The following is a 22,243-nucleotide window of genomic DNA, read 5'->3' as shown; positions in this document are numbered from 1 at the left end:
TTTCATCCAACTGATGCTAAGCCCCCATCAGGAAAGCAAGCTAGGGAAAGCAAGCCCTTGATGCCGGGAAGTCACTTCTATCTTCCTTCCATAGATGCTTATGATAGTTATCCTTCCCATCTCTCTCACATTTGCCCCAGATGCCACATTCAACTTTTTGTTTCCATTTCAGCCTGCGTGGACACAGAGGAAGCCGATATCTATCTGCTCATTGATGGTTCAGGGAACACCCAGCCCACAGACTTCCATGAAATGAAGACCTTCCTGTCAGAGGTGGTGGGCATGTTCAACATTGCTCCCCACAAGGTGCGAGTAGGGGCCATGCAGTACGCCGACACCTGGGACTTGGAGTTTGAGATCTCTAAGTATACTAACAAGCCTGACTTGGGAAAGGCCATCGAGAACATCAGGCAGATGGGCGGGGATACCAACACGGGGGCAGCCCTGAACTTCACACTGAAGCTGTTGCAAAGAGCAAAGAAGGAACGAGGAAGCAAAGTGCCATGTCACCTGGTGGTTCTGACCAATGGCATGTCTCGGGACAGTGTCCTGGAGCCTGCGCATAAACTGAGAGAGGAAAACATCCGAGTGCATGTGATTGGAGTCAAGGAAGCCAACCAAACGCAGCTGCGGGAGATAGCGGGAGAGGAAAGGAGAATGTACTACGTCCATGAGTTCGATGCCTTGAGGAACATAAGGAACCAAGTGGTTCAGGATATCTGTGCTGAAGAAGGTAGGAGACGACATGGCTTGACCTTCAAACAGCAGCTCACAAAGGGGCGCTCGCTGTTAGTCTAGACGGATGACCCACATTTCTAAGTTGAGATTGTTGACCTGTGTGGTATTTTCTCTCCAGGACAAAGCAAAACCCCATTGTGGTATAAATAAATACCTAAAGAATGACAGAGCTATTTGGGGGATTTTGCTCAAATGAGTATTAATTAGCCTCTCCTCACAGCCCCCTGCTGAGTGTATTATTAAGTGTCATATGTATAATACAGTCAAAAGTGTTCTGAGAGGGGCATGACTATCTGATGAACATTATGTTTTATAAGTGAACTTATCTAAATTTCTTCGGAGCGCTGTATCAGTAATTTTACACTCATGGCTTTTACTGCCTGAGAGTATTTGGTAACTTGTAGATACATTTCTGGTGTCTTAAGTCAGAATCTCTCTTAGCATTACCGAATAGATAAAGCCAGGATGCTTGCCAACCATCTTACAGATAGACAATTCAGAGTACTGCTACAGTAAAAATGACCTGGCCTCAGTTGGTGCTGAAATTGAGATGCTTAAGCCAATTAGCAAGGAGCAGAATAGTCTTGGCTTTTATTGCTAATGATTCTTTATTTGCCTAACTATCTTTATGATATACACACTGGGCTTGAACACAGAATTACTTGTGACATGGGTTTTCCTGTGAACTCTTAATTTTTTATATGCAGTGATGTACATAACCATTCCAATTTCTCCCACTCAGCCTGCAGAGACATGAAAGCGGACATCATGTTCCTGGTGGACAGCTCTGGTAGCATCGGACCTGAAAACTTCAGCAAGATGAAGATGTTTATGAAGAACCTGGTGAGCAAATCCCAGATCGGGGCTGACCGGGTGCAAATTGGCGTGGTTCAGTTCAGCCATGAAAACAAGGAGGAGTTTCGGCTCAACACGTTCATGTCTCAAAGTGACATTGCCAACGCCATTGACCGAATGACTCACATTGGAGAAACAACCTTGACAGGCAGTGCCCTGACCTTTGTGTCTCAGTACTTCAGTCCTGACAAGGGGGCTCGGCCCAATGTCAGGAAGTTCCTCATTCTCATCACGGATGGCGAGGCTCACGACATAGTAAGGGACCCAGCGCTAGCCCTTCGCAAAGAAGGTGTGATTATCTATTCTGTGGGAGTATTTGGCTCCAATGTCACCCAGCTCGAGGAGATCAGTGGAAAGCCAGAGATGGTTTTCTATGTTGAGAATTTTGACATTCTGCAGCATATCGAAGATGATCTCGTTCTGGGAATCTGTAGTCCCCGTGAAGGTAAGAGTGGGCAACCTAATACTTACTGTTGCATTAAATAGAGTTAGTTGTATTTGGGTGTTGTAAGCTTCTTACTTGAAATGTTTGTTTTAGCGCCTTTGACCTTTGGAATTAAGAGCTGGGGATGGTGGCTTGCAATTGTACTCACAGTATGCGAGCTCTGAGACAAGGAAAGCGGCCATGAGTTCAAGGCCAGCCTGGGCTACATAATAAGTTTCAGGCTAGTCTGGGATACAGAGTAAGATCTTGACTCAGTGCCTCCTCCACCCCACCCCACCCTACCCCCATGCCCCATATAAAAATAAATGCACAAAAGAATGATTTGGTCCCATAGTGTTCCCATTTGCAGACAAATCATAGTCCTTACGTGATTAATTACTCCTTTAAGAACCTCAATGTCACCAGGTTCTATGTCAGGTTCCCTAGAAGGGGAAGGACATTGTCAGGAGCTCTTGAGTCTATTGAGGAAGTGTTTCCAGGAGGGGAGGAAGAAAAGCAAAACAGGAGGAGGAGGGAGCTACGCAAGGCCGTCACTTCAGCTGTGGGTCTAGTTTCAACACGACCCCATGGGCAATGTTAGAACTCAAGTCTCATTATGGTTGGCCCTGCTTTCCAATGAGGGGCCCAACCTTATGTGCCGTGAGCCATTAGAACATCCTTGAGCTGCTGAGGCAGTTGACAGAGGAACCTCATAGCCTCCTGAGCAGAAAGACTCAGGATATGGCTTAGCATCAATTTGCTCAGATGAAATGTTTGTGAGAACTGTCTGCTGAGAATTGTACAAAACATGACTGTCGGGCGTGAACTCGGGCAATAGGTACTTGCCACTCTTCCTATAATACTGCAGAGTCCTGCAAGCAGGCAGACCAAAGCTCCAGGCTGCAGGAGCAGCTCAGTGCTAGCGCACTCTCAAGGTCATGGGCTGAGCCCCAGCATCTCACCCCCTCCCCCCAAAAGACCTCATACAGATGGAAGGCCAACTAGGAGGGTTGTTTAGCTAGCTCAACCCCTTCTGTAGGGTTTGGTGGTTGATCTTCTGCATTTGGTAGAAGGCCTACATCTGTTTTTTGTTTCCTGGCAGTACCATCCATAATAAGTACAAGCTCACTGAAGGGCTCCAGTGCTAAACAACCCTCCCCTACCCGCACTCCCAAGTCCCTGAGTAATCCAAGCGACCTTCACAGCCAGTGGATGGCTGGAGGGACCTAGTTCTTCAGTGGAGTCAGCCTTTCTTAGGAATCTGATTTTTGGCTCTGTATACATGGCCTCCAGTCAGTGTTGAGTACATTGGCTCTTGTGTTTTCAACAGTCCACCACATGGCTGGCAAGTGGCTTAGTGCAAAAGAAGGAACTGTGAAAACCAGCTGGGCACTGGGGGAGGACTTTCTCAAAATCCCGTTTCTCCAGAATGGATGAGCTAACAAATATCTGGATTGCACTCCTCCTAAGGCCCCAAGAGAGAGTGTGTGCCAACAGCATAAAGCCCACATGACCGTCTCAGAAATGGACTTCTCCAGAAAGGATGAGTTAAGCTCTAGAATTCATGGTGGGCTATGCGCCATTAGATGAATTAAAAATTAGGTCTTTCCTGTTCTACGTTGCCACGGTGCTGACCTCAGGCTTAACAAGTTCATGGGAATGTCATGTTAGGACAACGTACTTGAGCTAAATGAGAACTGACCTACTTTTTATGATTCATCCTAATAATGGAAGTAAATGTTTCAAGAAAGTCAAAACGGAAGAAAGGTAGGCTCAGAAATCAGTCAACATAGAACCATGATGAAAACATAGTGGTGCCGGGCAGTGGTGGCACACGCCTTTAAATCCAGCACTTGGGAGGCAGAGGCAGGCGGATTTCTGAATTCGAGGCTAGCCTGGTCTACAGAGTGAGTTCCAGGACAGCCAGGGATATACAGAGAAACCCTGTCTCAAAAACAAAACAAAACTGACAGACAGACAAACAAAACCAAAAACAGTGTTATCAAATTCTAGTGGTTGTTATTGTTTGTTATTTCCCCATGGGATATTAATGAAATCTCAAGATCCCAATAACTTAAAAATAAACTTGTATAAATAGAAGCATATATGAAAGGGATCAATTATATGGACAGTTTATACAGTTAGGATTTTCTCCTTTTTAGTCTAAAGGTGAAGGCTGTACTCCTGATGGCCTTATGATGGCCATTCCTCCTCCTACCTTTGGACTAGGTTTCCCTCCACAGTTCCCTTGTTCTGAAATCTCACTAGAACACTGCTAAGTACTGCCAGCACAATAGAGCAGTATCTCTGTCCCGGAGAGTTAAAAAAACCGATGCATACATAGCATGCTCCTACAGAGAGAGAACACCATCCATGGGAAGGGAAGTTTGGGGACTTCCCACACTGAATCTCAGTCGTTTGTTTTCCTGCTTTTTCAGATTGCAAGAGGATCGAAGTCTTGGATGTGGTGTTTGTCATCGATAGCTCTGGCAGCATTGACTATCAAGAATATAACATCATGAAGGACTTCATGATTGGCTTGGTGAAAAAAGCTGACGTGGGCAAGAATCAGGTCCGGTTTGGAGCCCTGAAGTATGCCGATGACCCGGAGGTGCTGTTTTACCTGGATGAACTAGGCACAAAGCTGGAGGTGATTTCCGTGCTCCAGAATGACCACCCCATGGGTGGAAATACTTACACTGCCGAGGCCCTGGCCTTTTCCGATCACATGTTCACTGAAGCCCGGGGCAGCCGTCTGAACAAGGGAGTCCCCCAAGTCCTCATTGTGATTACCGATGGAGAATCTCATGACGCGGAGAAGCTCAACGCCACTGCCAAGGCCCTGAGGGACAAAGGCATTCTCGTCCTGGCTGTGGGCATTGCCGGTGCCAACAGCTGGGAGCTCTTGGCCATGGCAGGGTCGAGTGACAAGTACTACTTTGTAGAGACCTTCGGAGGCCTCAAGGGGATATTTTCCGATGTGTCAGCCAGTGTCTGTAACTCTTCAAAAGTCGGTAAGGCCCGTCAGCTAAGTTTCTCCTAATTATTAAAAAGGGGGGTGGTGCAAATGCGTGAGATACCAACCAGTCACATTTGGGAACAAGTTTTCCTGGGAGGAGAGAAGGAGCCAATATTATGAAGTGGCTTTCCCATTCGTAGGATCCCAGAGTTGGACAGGCTTTCAAGGATATTTTGTTTGTCTTCTTCCCCAACAGAAAAACTTTTGAAAACATTTCTCCTTCCTCCACCTTCTGACACTGGGAACTCCACTGCTTTTGAAAATACTTCGTTAGAACACAGGTCCACGTAGGTGCCTTTCTCCCCAAGGTCACCCTCTGCCTCCTCCAAAGGGCCGTCACCATTGCACCAAACAAATTCACCAAAAATGCAGACCTAGGTATTGGGTCTCTGAGGGCTGTGACAGAGGGTAGCCGGCACTGCTGTGTTTATCTTTCCTTTCAGGCAGGTAGGGATGTTGTGACTATGTGTGCGCGCGTGTGCACATTCATCCATTGCTCATTCATTCAGCTGCCATTTTATACTTTTTATCTTGCTAGGCATGGTGCTGCATACCTATGGTCCTAGCACTTGGAGGAGGTTAAGGCAGTTTGAGGTCATCCTAGACCAGGCTAGACCTCCTATGTAGTATGACCCTGCTCACATCCTCCCCAACCCCCAAAAGTGAAAGATAATTCTTAGACTTTATTTTCCTAAGGTCTTTGTCTTAGTTGGGGTTGCTGTGAAGAGACACCATGACCAAGGCAACTCTTATAAGGACATTTAATTGGGGTTGGCTTACAGGTTCAGAGGTTCAGTTTATTATCATCAAGGTGGGAACATGGCAGCTTCCAGGCAGGCATGGTACAGGAGGAGCTGAGAATTCTACATCTTCATCTGAAGGCTGCTAGCAGAATACTGATTTCCAGGCAGCTAGGATGAAGATATTAAAGCCCATGCCCACAGTGACACACCTACTCCAACAAGGCCACACCTCCTAATAATGCCACTCCCTGGGCCAAGCATATACAAACCATCACAGTTTTTCTCAAAAAGAGACAGAATTTGCTTTCCAAAAAGGAAGACTAGTTGGTGGGAAATCGTATAAGCAATTTTGTGTTCTAAAAAAATAATAAGAAATAAAGTATTTTTATTATAGAGCAATCATGGTTGGTCCACATGTGGGTGTAGTTTCTTTTCAGAATGTTTTAGCTTTTCTGGTTTTGTCTTGTTTGTTTTTTGTGATCTTTACTCCTTAGGAAGTAGCCACTAGCTTTTTCTCTGGCAAGCTAACAACCTCTGTTTTTACTAGGAACGAGGACCACTCTTAGCTTCCTTTGTTGACCAACGCCTAAAATTTTAACCTGTCCTTCTCTCCTTCTCTGAGCAAGTTCACAACTGCACCTTTTGACTGAAACTTCCCCCATGAAGCAAGAAAGGCTGTGAAGTATGGACCAGGAGCAGGGCAGTGTGATGAGCTCACCAATTCCTGAAGGATTTACTTGCCATATCTGTTTTCCTCTCCCTTATCTGGACTGTAGGAAATCTGCCACCTTTACCCTTTCCTGAAACTATACTGAGCATTAGCTTGAGGCTGAGGAGGGGCTTAGAGAGTGAGAACACTGGCTGAGCAAGTGTGAGAACCTGAGTTCAGAGTCCAGCCCCATGTAAAAAGCCAGTTGTGCCTGTAAGCCTAGCTCCATGGAGAGCCGAGACAGGACGGTCACTGGTGCTCACTGGCACCAGCCTAGCTACAATTTCAGGGAAACCTTGTCTTAAGGGATGGGGAGGGAGGGGAGAATAAGTCAGAACACCTGATGTCCCATTCTAGCCTTCATGAATGGGTGTATGTAACCACACACCTATTCACTAATGCACACACACACCAAACACACACACACACACACACACACACACACACACACACACACACACNCCTATTCACTAATGCACACACACACCAAACACACACACACACACACACACACACACACACACACACACACACACGCACACACGCGCGCGCGCGCGCGCACGTAATTTAAAAAAATAAATTGGGTCAGTATTGGGACCCCTGGAATTTCAGTGGCGGGGCTTAGCGTACTGTTAAAGGACACAGATAAGCGTGTGCTAGGCAGGACTTATCTACTGGCAGGAACCTCTGTTCTGTTTGTTTTGAATTTGCTACAATAGTGAAACAGAATTATCTCTTACTATATTGCATTATGTGCTTGAAAACACTCTTTTTCTTAAGCTGGTATTTGTGCCTCCATGTACCAGAGAGAGGAACCTGATGAAAGAGGAAGGTCAGATGGAGATCAGCAAGCATGCTTTTAACAATTTTCCCCAACAAACCAGAAAAAAAAAATTTATTGGACCAACTGGACCAGAGAAGCCAAGTCAATAACACAGACCATCTGCTTCTATTTGAGTCTCTGTGTGGATACGTGTTAATGTTGTTTGCTGTGCAACTACCGTCCCGGCCTTCTGGAAAGGTTAGGACACGATTGCAGATGCTGAGAGAAGCTCAGTTGTCAGTACTCTAGCATGTCAAAACAAAATGGCGGATGACCAAAGGGACAGAGCCAAGAGCAACAGGACAGGATGGGTTAGCGGTGCATGAGTCCCGCTGCCTTTATGAAAGGATCATTTGTATCTATTTATTCTCCAATTAATATGACCACAGAGTAGCATGAGATAAGAAACCACTTTTAAACTACTCTCTTTGCAGAGCTGCAGATGTTTACTCCTGGCGGGTTAAAGCATAGTCGCCTGGTCTTATCTCATTTCCTTTCCTCTCTGTAGATTGTGAAATTGAAAAGGTTGACCTTGTATTCCTCATGGATGGTTCAAACAGCATCCATCCGGATGACTTCCAGAAGATGAAGGGGTTTTTGGCATCGGTGGTTCAAGACTTCCATGTCAGCCTCAACAGAGTCCACATAGGAGTGGCACAGTTCAGCGACAGCTACAAGGAAGAGTTTCTGCTGGGGACGTTCACTGGGGAGAAGGAGATATCCACCCATATTGAGGGCATCCAGCAGATCTTTGGATACACCCACATCGGAGATGCTCTGAGGAAGGTGAAGAATTACTTTCAGCCAGACAAGGGCAGCAGGATCAACACAGGTACCCCTCAGGTGCTGCTGGTCCTCACAGATGGCCGGTCCCAAGATGAGGTAGCTCAGGCCGCAGAGGAGCTGAGACACAAAGGTGTGGACATCTACTCGGTAGGCATCGGAGATGTGGATGACCAGCAGCTGGTCCAGATCACAGGGACAGCAGAGAAAAAATTGACCGTGCAGAACTTCGACGAGCTAAAAAAGGTGAAGAAAAGAATCGTTCGGAACATCTGTACCTCAGGTGGTGAAAGCAGTAAGTATTGAGTTCTTCATTTTGATTTCCCCACTGCCTCCACTGACATTTTCCTCCAACTGTTTACCTCCCTCAGGGGGTGGCGGAGAGAATTTAGATTTGTGCCTCTGGATTTCAATTTGAACTTTTTTTCACAGATATGAAGGGTGTGTGTTTTGTGAACCGTGGAATGAGAAACAGAGAAATAGAGACCCTGTGGTTTCTATTCACACTGTCCCCCAGGGGAGCATGGCTCTTCTGTGAATAGAGATGCCTGACTTTAGAAGATGCAAGAGGGAGAGAGAGAGGCCATTGTTCACAATCCAGCTGCTTTCTGAGATTGAAGAATATGTCACAGAGAAAATGATCTGTCTGATGGATTTTGGTTGCCTGGCAATAGGCTTAAGTGCAAGCAATGATCCCATATTGATGGTGTGGGGAGGGATCATCTCTAGGTCTATACCTTTACTCTGAAACTTTACCACAGAAATTAATAATTATCTTCTTAAGAATGGCCACATTTGGGGTCTGGGGAGCTCAGTCAGTCAGTGAAGTTCTTGTGTGCAATCACAAGGACTTTGACCCTGCCTCCAAGACCCATGTAAAACAGCCAGATGTGGTGATGCATGGCTGTAATCCCAGGCCTGGAAAGACACTGACAGGAAGACCCCTGGGGATTGCTGGAAAGTCTGCCTAGCTTAATAAATTAGTTCCAGGCCATGTGAGACTTTGTATCCAAAAATAAGATCTGTGGTACCCAAGGGAATGAATGACAAAGGAGGTTGACCTCTGGCCTCTAGGTACATGGAGACATGCACATACACACATGCGCACGTGTGCACATACACACACACACAGAGAGAGAGAGAGAGAGAGAGAGAGAGAGAGAGAGAGAGAGAGAGAGAAACATTTTGACACTTTCCTGGTAGGTGGAAAGTTTGTTTTGAAAGAATAGCTTTTCTTTTTCTTACAAGGGCACCCTATGGATTGGTGATTATTTTGAGTACTCATGGTAAACATTAACCACAGACTTCCACCCAGGAAAGGAAAGCCACCGGACCATTTAGAGGCAGCCAAGACAGAAAGCATGACTAAACATTGCTGTTCCATGCCAATCTGTTCTTGGACAGGTTGCTTTTCAGCATTGAATGTTTTCCTTTGTGAGGTAGGCATTAGCGTCTCCTGGTTCAAAGCGACTTTGAGAAGCTCTCCTGAGATGATCCGTACTCAGACCTCACTCTGCATTGGCCTGTCCCGCCGAGGAATTCTGCAGTCCCTCTGTATCAGTCAGGGTTCTCTAAAGGAACAGAACTGATAGAATAAATCTCTCTCTTTATATAGAAAGGGGATTTGTAAGAGTGACTTGCAAGCTGTGGTCCAGCTAGTCCGACAATGGCTGTCTACTGATGAAGTCCAAGAATCCGGTAGTTGTTCATGTCCAGTTCTTGAGGCTCAATGTCTCAACTAGTCTTCAGGATATGCTGGCATTCTGAAGGACTAGGTTCTAATGCCGGGAAGGAATGGATTTGCTAGGCAGGGCAAAGAGATGGGGGAGGGAGGGGAGGAGGGAGGGGAGGAGGGAGGAGGAGGAGGAGGAGGAGGAGGAGGAGGAGGAGAGAGAGAGAGAGAGACAGACAGACAGACAGACAGACAGACACTTTATTCCATGTTCTGTATCTAGGCTGCCTCCAGAGGTGTGGTCCGGGTGCTTCTTTCTACCTCAGAAGGCTGGGATTAAAGTGGGTCAGATCCTCCATCCTATTATCCCTACCAAAGCCAATTTTAGGGGAATGTGTGCACTGATGCTCCTTTGAGAAGTGATTGGTATGTCTGGATTCTGGATGGTGTCTGCCCTTCCTCTCGGACCCAGAAACAGTTCCTTTTTACTGCTTATTATTCATAGCAGTTCTATGGGCCACAGCAGTAAGTCAGCTGTCCCCATAAACACTGGAGTTCACAGTCCTGGAGATGGGCTTCTTTCTCGAAGAAAGCACATGTGACCCTGGGTCTCATCCCTCAGGTCTCCAGACTTAAGTTAACGCAAAGCTAATTTTTAAGTTACTCGAAGCTACTTGAGTTTCAAGTAAGTTCAAAAGGAAGAGAATCCCCTTCTTCTTGGACTAAAGAGGAAATTGCTTCTCCTATGTGAGGAAACTCAGAGCACATCAATAGCTCTCTCCAAGCTGTACTTGCCCAAGCTCCAGCCTTCCATCTTTTGTAAGAGTCCAGTGAGTGGGTCAAAGGTTGAATGTCATGAAATTGGTTAGGGACCACTGCAATCTTGCTTTAGACCCTGTTCTAACTTTGGAATGCATTTGATTATTCCAGTCAAATCCTCGACATTAATTCTCTATTTCACAAGAGATACTGATTTTAAATTATTAGGTTGAAAATTATCTTAGAACAGTTTAATTTCCACTTGAGTGCTTGAGAAAGTTTTTTTTTTTTTAAAGGGAATTATTAACCCCAAGTAGTGAGCTATTTTTAAAAGAAGTAGTTGTTATGCCAACGAGATGGCTGGGCCAGGAGGGGCACTTGCCCCCAATCCTGACAACTGAGCTCCATTCTGGAACCCCCGTAGTGTATGGAGGAAAACTGCAGCAAGCTATCCTTCGACCTCATCCCCATGTGCTGCCCCATAATAAATACATATTTTTAATGTTTTCTTTTTGAATTAAGGAAACAATCATGAATACAAAAGGCTAAAGTAGTGCGTATTAAGATAAACCCAGAGTCATTAGTCCAGCAAACAAGAATGTGAGGCTTTTGTAGCCAAGCTTTGAGCTGAAGGCTGATGCATCTGGAATGTGCACTGATAAAGCTCCGAGGGCATGCCCAAGCTTATTATGGGATGTCCTCTCTGAAATGATAAACTCCTCCCAACCACAGGGGTCAGGCAGCAGATTGGTGTGTTTCAAAGTCAGCCAGGGTTCGATCTGTACACGCATTTGGCTTGCTTGTTGGTTGGTGTTCCTGTTTGGTTTTGGATGCAGGGATTGACCCCATGCATGGCAGAGAAGCATCACTGGGCTACACCCCAGCCCCATCTCATCTACTTGTGAATGAAATGTACGGAAAGTTGGAGACTCCATTACCATTTGAGCTAAGGTTTCCCATATAAAGCCTGAGCGTGCTTAAGTGTCTCCCACGGTGCACAGTGACTCAAAGCATTAGCAGCTGTGTGGAAATGCCCCATATAAATGTCTTTCCTCCTTCACCTAACAACCGCCAACAAGTCCACTTTTCCCGCTGAGATATTTTCTTTAAGAACACAGCCACTTATGTCTACATTAATGAGAATTAATGTACCTCAGCCTGTCAACAGTGTTTCTTGATTCCCCCCCCCGCCTTTATTTATTTATTGTGAGTATTTGGGAGGGGTCACGCATGCCACAGCAAGCCTGTGGCGGACAGAGGACACAGGAGTCATTTGTCTCCTTCCCCTGTATGGGTTGTGGGAATTGAACTTGGATGATCAGGTTTGGCAGAAGTCCCCTTCCCACTGAGCCACCTCAGTGGCCCTCAGCAGTATCCCTTTTCCTCTCTTTAATTTATTTTCTCATGTCACATTCTGACCACAGACTCCCCTCACTCCCCTCAGTCCTCCCTCCCTCCCCTTCTCCCCCAGAGCCACTCCTCCATTTCCCTTCAGAAAAAGAAGGGATATCCCCCCCTCCCAGGGATAGCAATCAAAAACGGCATAACAGTATGCAATAAGACTAGGGATAAACCCTCATGTCAAGGCTGGATGAGGCAACCCAGGAGAAGGAAAAAGGTCCCTCAAGCAGGCAGAAGAATCAGAGAGGTCCCCACTCTCTTGGTTAGGAGTCCCACAAAATCCCCAAGCTGAACCACCACAGCACACATGCAGAGGGCCTGTCACAGACTCATGCAGGCTCCATGACTGCCCTTTCCGTCCCTGTGAACCCCTAGGCGCCCTGCTTAGCTGATTCTGTGGACTGCTTTCTGCTGTTCACGATCCCTCTGGCTCCCAGGACTCCTCAGTATTAATACTGAGAATTCACTACTATCAGTTCTAAAGGCCTTTATGAATAAAAGGGTGCGGTGATTGTGGCAGGCAGGCCCCCTCTCATCCAATATGTCCTTTTGTATTTTTGAGACATATAATCTCTTGATTTTTATGGTCAAGGAAAGTAATCTTCCATGAGGGTAAGAGATTTGCCCAACAGAGGAGGACTGAAGCTTCATCTCCCCACCTCCAAGCTCCCCCCTGATTTCCACATGGCTGCTGGAAGACCACCGCCTCGGGTAGCATGGCCGCCCTTCATTCTTCCCTTTGCTGTCCCATCCCCATCCCCACCCCGTTGCCCCCACTCTGGCTGCTTTCTTAATTTCCTTTGCTTTCATGGCTCCTTTCCTATTCTCAGCCCTGTGACCCGAGTTTAACTCTTCATGACCTCTGTTTGAAAATCAACCTTCTCCTTCTCCCTGGCTCACTTCTCAAACCACCCCTGGCTCCAGTAGATTTGAATCACCACTGGCAGATTCCCTTTGAAGCACAGCCTGGGCCTCGAGTTCCCCTGATTTCACATCTGTTCTTAGAGCCTTCTGGACCAACGCACAAGCACTCTCTTTCTGGCTTCACCTCATCTGGCACTACACTTAGGCATGTATCTGCTCGGCCTGGACTTCCTCACCAACTTGTCTTCCTTTGATCATATTTTGGAATCATTTGCCAACTTTAATTAAACACGAGGAACTTAGATTGTGTTTTTGGCATCTAGATGAAATGCTTTAAAGGCTCATTCTCTGTAGGGAACTATTCCAGGGTCCGTTGGTATCATTACAGTGTCTCTGCTGGTATATATGCCTTTCCAAATTGGCTATGGGCTGGCTTTGTCACCCGGTTTTCTGTTGATGGGTTAAAGTACTGTTAGTCTAAGGAGAAGTGCACATGAAAGTTCTGGAAAAGACATGATGATTTCTGATGCTTCCTGTCTCTGCCTCCATCTTGCCTTCTGAGTAGCCAAGAAGAAAGTCAAAGGCATCGAAGTAGAAGGCCAGCTTTCTAGACTTTTTGACAGCATCAAATCTCTGCGTGAAACTGGTGATCAAGCAAGGCTTTCCTCTTTCCACACTCAGATCTTGTCTTAAAAAAGACTTAAGTCACCAACCTATGTTTTAAACATTGAATCTGGTTTTGTTGTTGTTGCTTCGGAGACTTAAAAATATCCAACTGATATACGTGTGTGGGAGATAGCATGAAGAGGCATCCCTGAACACACATGGACACATACAGACACACAGACACATACGGACACACAGAAATACACACATGTACACACATGCACAGACAGACACACACAGACACACACGCGTAAATGGTCTGAAAACTGATTTAAGAAGTGAATGCTCACAGTCATCTATAGGATGGAACACAGGGCCCCCAATGGAGGGGCTAAAGGAAGTACCCAAGGAGCTGAAGGAGTCTGCAACCCTATAGATGGAACAACAATATGAACTAACCAGTACCCCCAGAGCTCATGTCTCTAGCTGCATATGTAGCAGAAGATGCCTAGTCGGCCATCATTGGGAAGAGAGGCCCCTAGGTATTGCAAACTTTATATGCCCCAGTATAGGGGAACTCCAGGGCCAAGAAGTGGGAGTGGGTGGATAGGGGGGCAGGGCGGGGGCGAGGGTATAGAGAACTTTTGGGAATGCATTTGAAATGTAAATAAAGAAAATATCTAATTAAAAAAAAGGAGTTACAGATTTAAAAAAAGAAGAAAAGAAAACTGATTTAAGCCAAGTACTTCTTTTTATTTTACCGAACAAACCACATGTGTTGAGAAGGCAGGCTAAAGTTGGAGTGAGTTTAGTGGCTTAGACATTCTTGAGAGAAGAGCGTGTATGCTGTAAGATTTTTATCCTCCTTGAGTTATCTGCCTTTAGGGCACTCAGCTTAAAATACCAAGCCCATCCAAATGTCTCCAGTGCTGAAACTTCCCTGGAGTTCATAAGGCAACAGCAAAGACCTTTAAATGCTCTAAGTCTCTAGAATCCCGGATGGCAGTGCCTTGCTCCCGGTCTGGCTGAGCTCCCAAAGGCAGTGCCATCTTTGACACGAACAAGATGGATAATTGGATTACCAGTCTCTTCTTCACCTGTAGGACTTACAGCAAGATCTAAACGATTTTTTTCTTTGAACATTGACTTCCTCTCTGGGTGGATGTTAAAGGCAATCCAAATTGACCCATGCTTCTAGAAAGGAAATCGATCAAAACTTTTCTGTGACTTCTTAAGGTTCTAAATGACTTTTCTCCGTTGAAATGTTTTTCCTTTTCTCTCGCTCCTATTATAATTTAACATTTGTCAGTGACCTCAGCTGTTAAGCAGTGCTATATGAATGTGTTTTAGAATATTACCACAAGGTGCCTTAGGGATACAGTAGAGACAGCACATATTACAGTGTATTTGTAGTGACTAGAATAGAATCGTTTAGTACTTAATTGTCAGAGAATAGTACAGATTTTATACCAACTGAAGAAAATGTTTATGCTTCTACAGCTTATAGAAAAATGGGTGTGGCTCTTTCCTGATCCATGTTTCCCCCCTGCTTTCCACTTTATGGCTAGAACAGAAATACGGCTTCTTGGTCCCTAGACCAGACATGTATCAGAGTCACATTAGTAAAGTGTTAGTCTAACAAGATTCACTTTCCCCTTGGATCCTAGATTGCTTTGTGGATGTCGTGGTTGGATTTGATCTCTCAAGCCAGCAGAGAGGGCAGACTCTTGGATGGGGTCAGTCTTGGATGGGGTCCTACCTCCAAGACCTCTTGCGTGCCATCAGCTCCCTCAATGGGGTAAGCTGTGAGGTGGGCACAGAGACCCAGGTGAGCATAGCTTTTCAAGTGACGAACGCTATGGAAAGGTACCCTTCCAAGTTTGAGATCTACAGTGAGAACATACTGAACAGCCTGCAGGCTGTCAAAGTGAATGGCCCATCTCGCCTCAATGCCAACCTGCTGAGTTCTCTGTGGGATACGTTTCAGAATAAGTCAGCTGCTCGTGGGAAGGTAAAGTGACTTTAGTGTGTGTGTTGTGGTTTTAGCTTGTGTGTCGGTCTGTGGTTTTCAGTGAGCTTGTGGCTAAAGTTTTTTTTTTTTTCTCCTCATTTTTCCTAAAATCTACCCTAGGTGGTCCTTCTATTTTCAGATGGATTGGATGATGGCGTTGAGAAACTTGAACAGAAGTCTGACGAACTCAGAAAGGAAGGTACTGAATGTGGAGTGGAGGCGGGGGGCAGGAACAGGGTTAAGAGTTTCCTTATTTAAGTAGGGTTTTATTTTGTAGCCCAGGCTAGCCTGGAGGTATAACCCAAATGGGTCTCAAGCTCAGGGCAGCCCTCTTCTAGCCTCTTGGGTGTTAGGATCACAGACATGCACCACTATGCTTGGCTGCTTATTAATTTTATAATCTCAGAAGTCAACTCTGGCTGCGATATTTCCAGGTACCTTACTGACCCCTGAATTTCTTACCGACTCCAGTCAACCCCAGTTTTTCTCTGCTGAATGGGCTCCGTAGAGCAAAGGCTCTCTCAGAATACTTTGGTCTTTCACTGCCTCTCCTGGTCCATGGGTCTAAAACAAGACATAAACTATGGCCCTTGCCTCACCTCCTCTTAGGATTTGCTCTTCAAAACCTTTTCTGGAGGAAGTGCCTTACTATCTCACCCTGAGTTGTTTAGCATTGCTACTTTGTCACATGCGTGTGACAGGAAGAGTCTCCTTAACCAAGAAACGTGATCATGGGAAGACTCCTTCTAACACTAACCATTTCCAGACTTGCAAGCCTTTTTTTGTTTTGGGCAAGTGGCCTCGGTGTTGGGGTTTTCTAATTAGTTCCTTCCTTCAGAGCACAGAAGGACAAACCATGATGCTCGTGTAGCCTCAGAGCTCTGGAGCCAGGCATCTCACTTTTAGAACCATCAGCCAGTCTGACTTCTTGTTGGGTCCAATTAAAATATGGGTCAGTAGAGGCAAAAGCAACCACGCGTCCTGACTTGACTAGAGCGGGACCAGTCTCCCATAAGTGGGTACTGCTTCTCTTCCATCCACATCTCTGCTGCCAACAAGGTCACCCACATGTCAATCACTCAGAGCTGTGTTCTCTGGAGAATTAGCATTGGAGAGTTACTCCCTACTTCCCCCTTCGACTGTACAAAGAATTGGATCTTGGTTTCAAGTGACACCAGGGCTGTGATTTATGCTCCAGGACTCTCCAAGGTCAAGTTCAAAACTAGGGGATTGTTCATGTGCTGCATGAGCAATCTTTCCTTCACCCCCTTTCTTCTGAGGACTTTTCAACACGCTGTGTCCAAACCCTTACCCTCTTAGGCTCTGCCTCCGGGAGCCTGCTCTAGTACACCTGCCTCTCCAGAATCTGTGTTTTCTGCTCAGTTCTCCCCTTAACCTTAAACAAATTGCAGAGTTCTCTGGATTTACAGCCATATAGAGAAGGCTTTTATTTAACCCTCTCTGAAGCTGCCTTCTCTTTATTCTATCAAATCTTGGTCTTTGTTTATGAGCTCTAAACAGATTTTAATTAACATTGAGGAAGAGGCGTTATTTTGTTGTCATCATGGAGATTTTACTTATCTCAGTCCTTTGCATATGTGAGTGTGTGTATAGGGGAGGGGATACTAGCTCTTGCCAATGGTGTTAAAAGTGTGGGAAGCATTTCAGAGTGGCTAGAGTTCCAAGTGTATCAACTTCAGAAGCTAGACATATATGTAGCTCAGAAATTTAGAATCTTTGAGAAAGGGATAAAGGAATGATGGCAGTAGTATCCCTTGAAAAGCATCACAGAGATCTCAACATGACAAGAAGTACCCCTGTTCCTGGATGCATGTGTGTGTGTGTGTGTGTGTGTGTGTGTGTTATATATGTATGTATGATATATTCATTGATGATCTCTTGACCCAGGAGGCTGCTTTAGTTCTAGATCACATAGTATCGTAAAGACCAGGCAGTCATCATATGCAACAAGACAAGATGAGAAAAGAGCTGATAGCCATGTGTAGCTCTATAATTTAATGCTTGTAGATTGGGGCTTGAATCTGTTTATTAAATTTTAAAAGTCAAATGCCCTGGAATTTCCTCACAAAGTGGTTCTTCCTTCTCACCACTTTTGAAGGTTTTTTTTTTTCTGCCTTGATTCACTTTGAGCAACTGAAGACATTGACTGAAGGCTGTGACTCCTGTAGTGAATGAGTCTGGAGGGAGCATGATTGAATACTCCAATTCTGAGAATTATGCCCATAAATAATAGTTCTATGCATATTTCCTACATGTTGGGATCCCACGGATCTTGTAACGCTCACATTTTCACACTTCCTGGAGTTTGTAAGGGAAACCAGATGTGGCAATACTTTTTTATAAATAGTTCCATAAGCATGCCTTCCTCTTAGGTCATGCCTAACTCAGCTGCATAGTGTTGCTGCCCCAGCCCACCTACAGACTCATTCTTCTCTCTCCCCCTTCTTAGTTTAGAAGGGTGACCAGCCGGTTATTCTAGTTTGTCTGCCACAGGGCAGGAATTTTACAGGACTAACACCAGGAAAGTCTCAGGCAAACCAGAACAAACTGGCCATCTGATTTAACCCTTTCTTCCTTCCTTTCCTTCAGCTAACCACTGTATTGGCCTCTCCTCCAATCCGATCGAAGCTACTACTGCACACCCCCCAACCTCACTCCCTTATTTTCTTCATTCAAACCTCATGGTTCCGACTTACCTAAGAAGGGACCTTGACTTTGAGAAAGCCCTTGAGTATTTCCTTATCTGCTTTGGTATTTACCTCTCCAAATCCCATTCAGATTGTGTCACGTGTGTCACGTGCATTTGCAGGAGAATGAGAACGTGCAGGGTTGCCCTTGCCCTTGGTTCCATGGTTATGTCTTCTGTATGTTTTTTGCTAAAGTGTCCTTGGATGTAAGGCTTTGGAATTAGGCTCTGGATGAAAGCCTAAGGAGACCAGCAAGTCAGGAGCCTCAGTTACCTCATCTGTAAAGTAAAATATGATTTGAACCAGATCTGTGTGCCTTAGAGGGTACAAATAAGATAATGCATGTAAATCATTTAACTGTCTCCCAGGCACACCACAGTTAGGAAAGAAAGCTAATATAACTGTTATGTAGGATGGTTGCCAGTCTACTTAATACTTTGTTTTCAAAACCAGTCACTGGGAAGCAACCCTACCCTAAGCCGTCACATTTGAGAGATTCTGTTCTATAAAACTCCAAGGCTTATGAGATGCTGCTCTCCGTGATCAACATTTGTTTCCACTTAAAGTTACAACTGGAGCAACAGTTCCTTATGAGGGCATTGGAAGCCCCTACCATTCATGAATTTGTGTGTGTGTGTGCCTGCTTTTAGTTTATGTGTCCCACATGTGTACAGGGGCCTTCAGGGACCAGAAGAGGAACTGTGTTACAGGTGGTGTCAAGGTACCATGTAGGTGCTGAGAACCAAACCCAGGTCCTCTGCAAGAGCAGCAAGTGCTCTAAACTGCCGAGACATCTCTCTTGCCCTTAAACACACATTTCTGTTTCTGTTTACACGTTTGTTTCTGTACATAAAGCTGGGGCTTGAATCCAGGCATCACACATGCTAGGCGACTGCTCTGCCTGGGAGGTTTGTTTAAATACATATTCAGGTTCAGAAGATATGGACTAAGGCCTAAGATCCCCTATTTCTTCTTTGAATTGATCATCTTCTTGTGCAATTCTTTGTTTTATTGAAAGATGCTACTCAATGTGGATGTCTGTCTCAGCAAAGTCTGTACTTCTGAGGAAGCTCCTAGGTGATTCTGACATCGTGGCTTTAATAACCTTCCACAAAGGGTTTTTTAAAAAGTTAGAGCATTCACTTTCTTGACATATGGATTCCAAAGCACTTGGGTAAGCCATGTGGTCAGATCTTTGGTTAACTCGCTGGCTCCATTCAATCAATAAGCTCTGAAATCCTGCCATTGCACCCCCAGCTTAATTCACTTAGTATTGTGCTATTATTTATGCACATTGCATTATGGGACTAGAGGACATAGACAATAGAGAACAGCTGTGGGCTAAGGTTGAGTCTGCCGAATGATTTAAGAGACGCAAGCCCACTTCACCTGGAGACTGTGTTGAACAGGCCTGAATGCCCTCATAACCATTGCTGTGGATGGAGCTGCAGATTCCAGTGACCTGGCTGACCTCCTCTACATTGAATTTGGGAAAGGATTTGAATACAGGACACAGTTCACAATTGGAATGAGGAACCTTGGGAGTCAGCTGTCAAGGCAACTAGTAAGTGACTCAGAAAAAGGATGGAGGGTTTAAGCAAATGCCCCCACCACTGGGCTGGAGTCTTAGTTCCAAAAGTTTAAGCCTTTGACTATCTCGTATACAGGTTTAATTTTGATGAGTATGGATTTGAACTAATACCGACCTTTTAAGTAAAGATGAGATGGGCCTTTATGAATTTAGCAAACAATCTAAGAACATGGTGTCTGAAGGATTTTATAGTACAGTGGGGCAAACTATGTTTGACAGACACACTTGGGGCAAACGAAGTGGCAGGAGGAAGAATAAACACTTAAACAGCACCACCTGCGCTGGCCAGGTCAATCCACGAGTCTAGTGGACCAAGATGAACCTGAGTTATGGACAGGTCCAGGTTGTTTGCTGGGCCAGCAGGTTCTCAGGTTCCGTGCGGCTCTGAGTATCACAGCTCATGGTGCTTCTGATGTCCAAAGTGTGTGCTCTCCCTCCAGCACAGCTTGTAAATGGCAGCCCAATTACTGCAGAGGTCAAGCAGAGCAACAAAGCTTGCTGGGAGTGTGTGGGAGGAGCTAGACCTCGTGGGCCTGGGGGTGGGCTTTCTGAGTGAGCGAGGGGTTTGCCTGGGCTGTCTCCTCTCTGCCAGACGGTCATGCACTTGTTCAGTTTTTACAGTCTCACACCTAGAGAAGATGTGTCTTTACCATGTTATTTTTAAATACAAAATAATTTTGTTTTGACCATCACATAAAGAGAATATTCTCGTGCTCACACCCTCTGTAGCAAATGGTTCTAAAATGTTGGCATGCAACTGACATTTCCAAAGTCAAATCTGAACTCTCTAGATATATTTCCAGGGGATGCTATTCCAAGCAGTGTTTCAAAGTACCAGTCTGATGCTACAAACAAGCTGATTTTTATAAATGGAGCCACGAGAATATGGCATGCCTTCATTTTACTGAACAAAGCACGTAGGGTAGAATATGTAGGGTGACCAACAATGAGCAAAAGCTAGGGTGAGGTGTGTTGACAAGAGGCAACCCCATTAATAATTAGTATGCAGAAAGGACCTGCTGCTGTCTGCTCTGAAGTGATGTCTGTCATGGCTGAAGTGATGCCATCTGCAGAGGTGGAACACTTTGTGGGTTGATCAGGAATTCCTCACAGGGTAGACCTCTTAGCGATGATAAGAGAGCTCCTGCCACTGCGGACCCCACAGTGGAGCTCATGTGAGGGATTTGGGGATCAATGCTACCGAATAATTATCGTTCTGTTCCCCCAAGATCAATGTTGCGGAGAGGACCTGCTGCTGTCTGCTCTGCAAGTGCACAGGAGGGGACGGCGCTATGGGGGATCCAGGCTCAGCAGGAAAAAAGGTGACTTTATCTCAGACTTACAACTCCCGCCATTTGAACCATAACATGCCTTTCAGGTATGAGCTGGGGTGGAAATAGAGAGGTTTTGCCTGCTAGGCTGAGCCTCCAGAGGATGCTGTCCATTCATTTATCATGATACCCCTTTCCCCTGTCAGATTAGGTAGTTGCCATTTTCCTTGGTCTTCTAAATTAGAATTGTTTGAAAGTTCTTCAAGGGGTTTTAAGAGACACTGTCATCAGGACATTTGATGAACCCAGTGCTCAACCAGAAATGGTAGTGCAGTAGAGCCCAGTGATGCTCACACTAAATGTTGAAAGCTTCTCCTCCACACCAGTAACCCACTTCAGCTTCTCCTTTTGATTGTAGCAGTGACATTCAAATCAAGTCAATATTGTATATAGTCTGTTGAAAATCAAACTCGGGTCGCTCTGCCATAGCAGCAAATGTGACAGTGTTGCCATCCCTAGGCATACATACAGAAGTGGGCCAGACAGTCTAGTTTTGTTTGTTCATAACACTAATTCATATACTTACTAAGCAGAGAACATTTATATATCCTTGCATAAGAATTCTGTTTCAGGCATTAGGACATGTTCAAATATGTCCCAGACTCACGATGGGACACATTTAATGATCTTAATACTGCTACTGTACATATGGGTTGGATTTGTGACCACCATGCCGTATCGCTCCCCCCACCCTCCGTCACCAGAGCTCTGTCACTGTAGAAGCCTTTGAACTAATTATTTCTGGAATGCTTACACCTCATGGAAGGAGGATACTAGAATTTAAAAATATATCAAGAACCAGAATAGAAAAAAAAAATGTGTGTGGCCTGGTTTTCTATGTATAGCAGTAGGTTCCCAAAAAAAGAAAGGGTTATTTTGATGAGAAGAGAATAATTCTAGTCTGCCAAGAACAAATCTATTTGTCTAGAGAGGAATGTCGACTCCGTTGGTATTCCTGAAGACAGTGAAGGTCAGTGCACTATCACAGGTGTACGCACGTGCATACACATACCAGCTACGGCCCCGGTACATACATACATGCACATATTCATATGCACGCATGTATTCGCACACAGGCTCTCACACATACATACTCACAGTGCCCCCACATTTGTAAACATGAGTATCTGGATACTTGTGTGGAAATTCCCTTTCTTTTTGTTTGTATAAACGCCACTAGCTTGAGGTTTGGAGAGCCAGGGACAT

At 45.3% G+C, this 22,243-nt stretch overlaps 1 protein-coding gene across 2 annotated transcripts in view; it reads left to right on the top strand.

Annotated features, from left to right (window-relative positions):
- The window catches only part of Col6a6 (collagen type VI alpha 6 chain), a 136,380-nt gene that overhangs the window by 42,528 nt on the left and 71,609 nt on the right, over positions 1-22,243 (top strand). For both annotated transcript variants that reach the window (XM_021207057.2, XM_029543458.1), the window contains exons 5-12: positions 173-733; positions 1,481-2,038; positions 4,456-5,031; positions 7,820-8,389; positions 15,064-15,407; positions 15,528-15,606; positions 19,525-19,679; positions 20,936-21,028. In XM_021207057.2, coding sequence (XP_021062716.1) covers positions 173-733; positions 1,481-2,038; positions 4,456-5,031; positions 7,820-8,389; positions 15,064-15,407; positions 15,528-15,606; positions 19,525-19,679; positions 20,936-21,028 — 2,936 coding nt within the window. The remainder of the gene's footprint in view (positions 1-172; positions 734-1,480; positions 2,039-4,455; positions 5,032-7,819; positions 8,390-15,063; positions 15,408-15,527; positions 15,607-19,524; positions 19,680-20,935; positions 21,029-22,243) is intronic.

Source organism: Mus pahari, chromosome 10, assembly GCF_900095145.1.
Source record: "Mus pahari chromosome 10, PAHARI_EIJ_v1.1, whole genome shotgun sequence".
NCBI lineage: Eukaryota > Metazoa > Chordata > Mammalia > Rodentia > Muridae > Mus > Mus pahari.
Note: the sequence above shows the minus strand (reverse complement) of the source record. Positions and strands in the feature narration are given on the sequence as shown.